The sequence below is a fragment of the Bison bison genome, unplaced genomic scaffold (assembly GCF_000754665.1).
Source record: "Bison bison bison isolate TAMUID 2011002044 unplaced genomic scaffold, Bison_UMD1.0 scf7180017864516, whole genome shotgun sequence".
NCBI lineage: Eukaryota > Metazoa > Chordata > Mammalia > Artiodactyla > Bovidae > Bison > Bison bison.
The window spans coordinates 9,754,856-9,755,273 of NW_011495069.1; the positions used below are offsets into that span (position 1 = coordinate 9,754,856).

Genomic DNA, 418 nt, shown 5'->3' on the forward strand with positions numbered 1-418 from the left:
GGCTGGGCCTCTCGGACTTGGCGTGGGGGGTGGCCCGCTCCTCCGGGCTGCGGATGCTGTTGGCCAGGCTGGGCGAGGAGAAGAAGCTGTACTGCAGGTCCCCGGGGGGTGGGGCAGGGGGGCGGCTGAGCCGGAGACCACCACAGTCCAGGTGCACGCCGCTGTGCTGCAGGTCCTGGGAGAGCCGGGTCAGGTCCTTCATGATGTCGATCAGCTGGACCACTGGACGCAGGGTCGCCCGCCCGTTGTCCCAGTGCCTTCGGGAGCTGCTGCTGTTGTCTCCCGCGGGTGTGGGGCAGCGGGCCTGGGAGACAGGACGGGCCGCCCTCGGGGGCAGCGGGTCGTCCCCCTTGGCAAGGACTGGTGGGCGCCGGGTGCTGGGGTCCCGGCGTGGGGGTGGGCGCGGGTTCTCGGAGAA

At 72.2% G+C, this 418-nt stretch overlaps 1 protein-coding gene across 1 annotated transcript in view; it reads right to left on the reverse strand.

Moving 5' to 3' along the window:
• Positions 1-418, reverse strand: part of AHDC1 (AT hook, DNA binding motif, containing 1) — a 31,013-nt gene that overhangs the window by 14,983 nt on the left and 15,612 nt on the right. Inside the window, exon 6 of the mRNA XM_010830259.1 lies at positions 4-409. Within this exon, the coding sequence (XP_010828561.1) occupies positions 4-409 (406 nt within the window). The remainder of the gene's footprint in view (positions 1-3; positions 410-418) is intronic.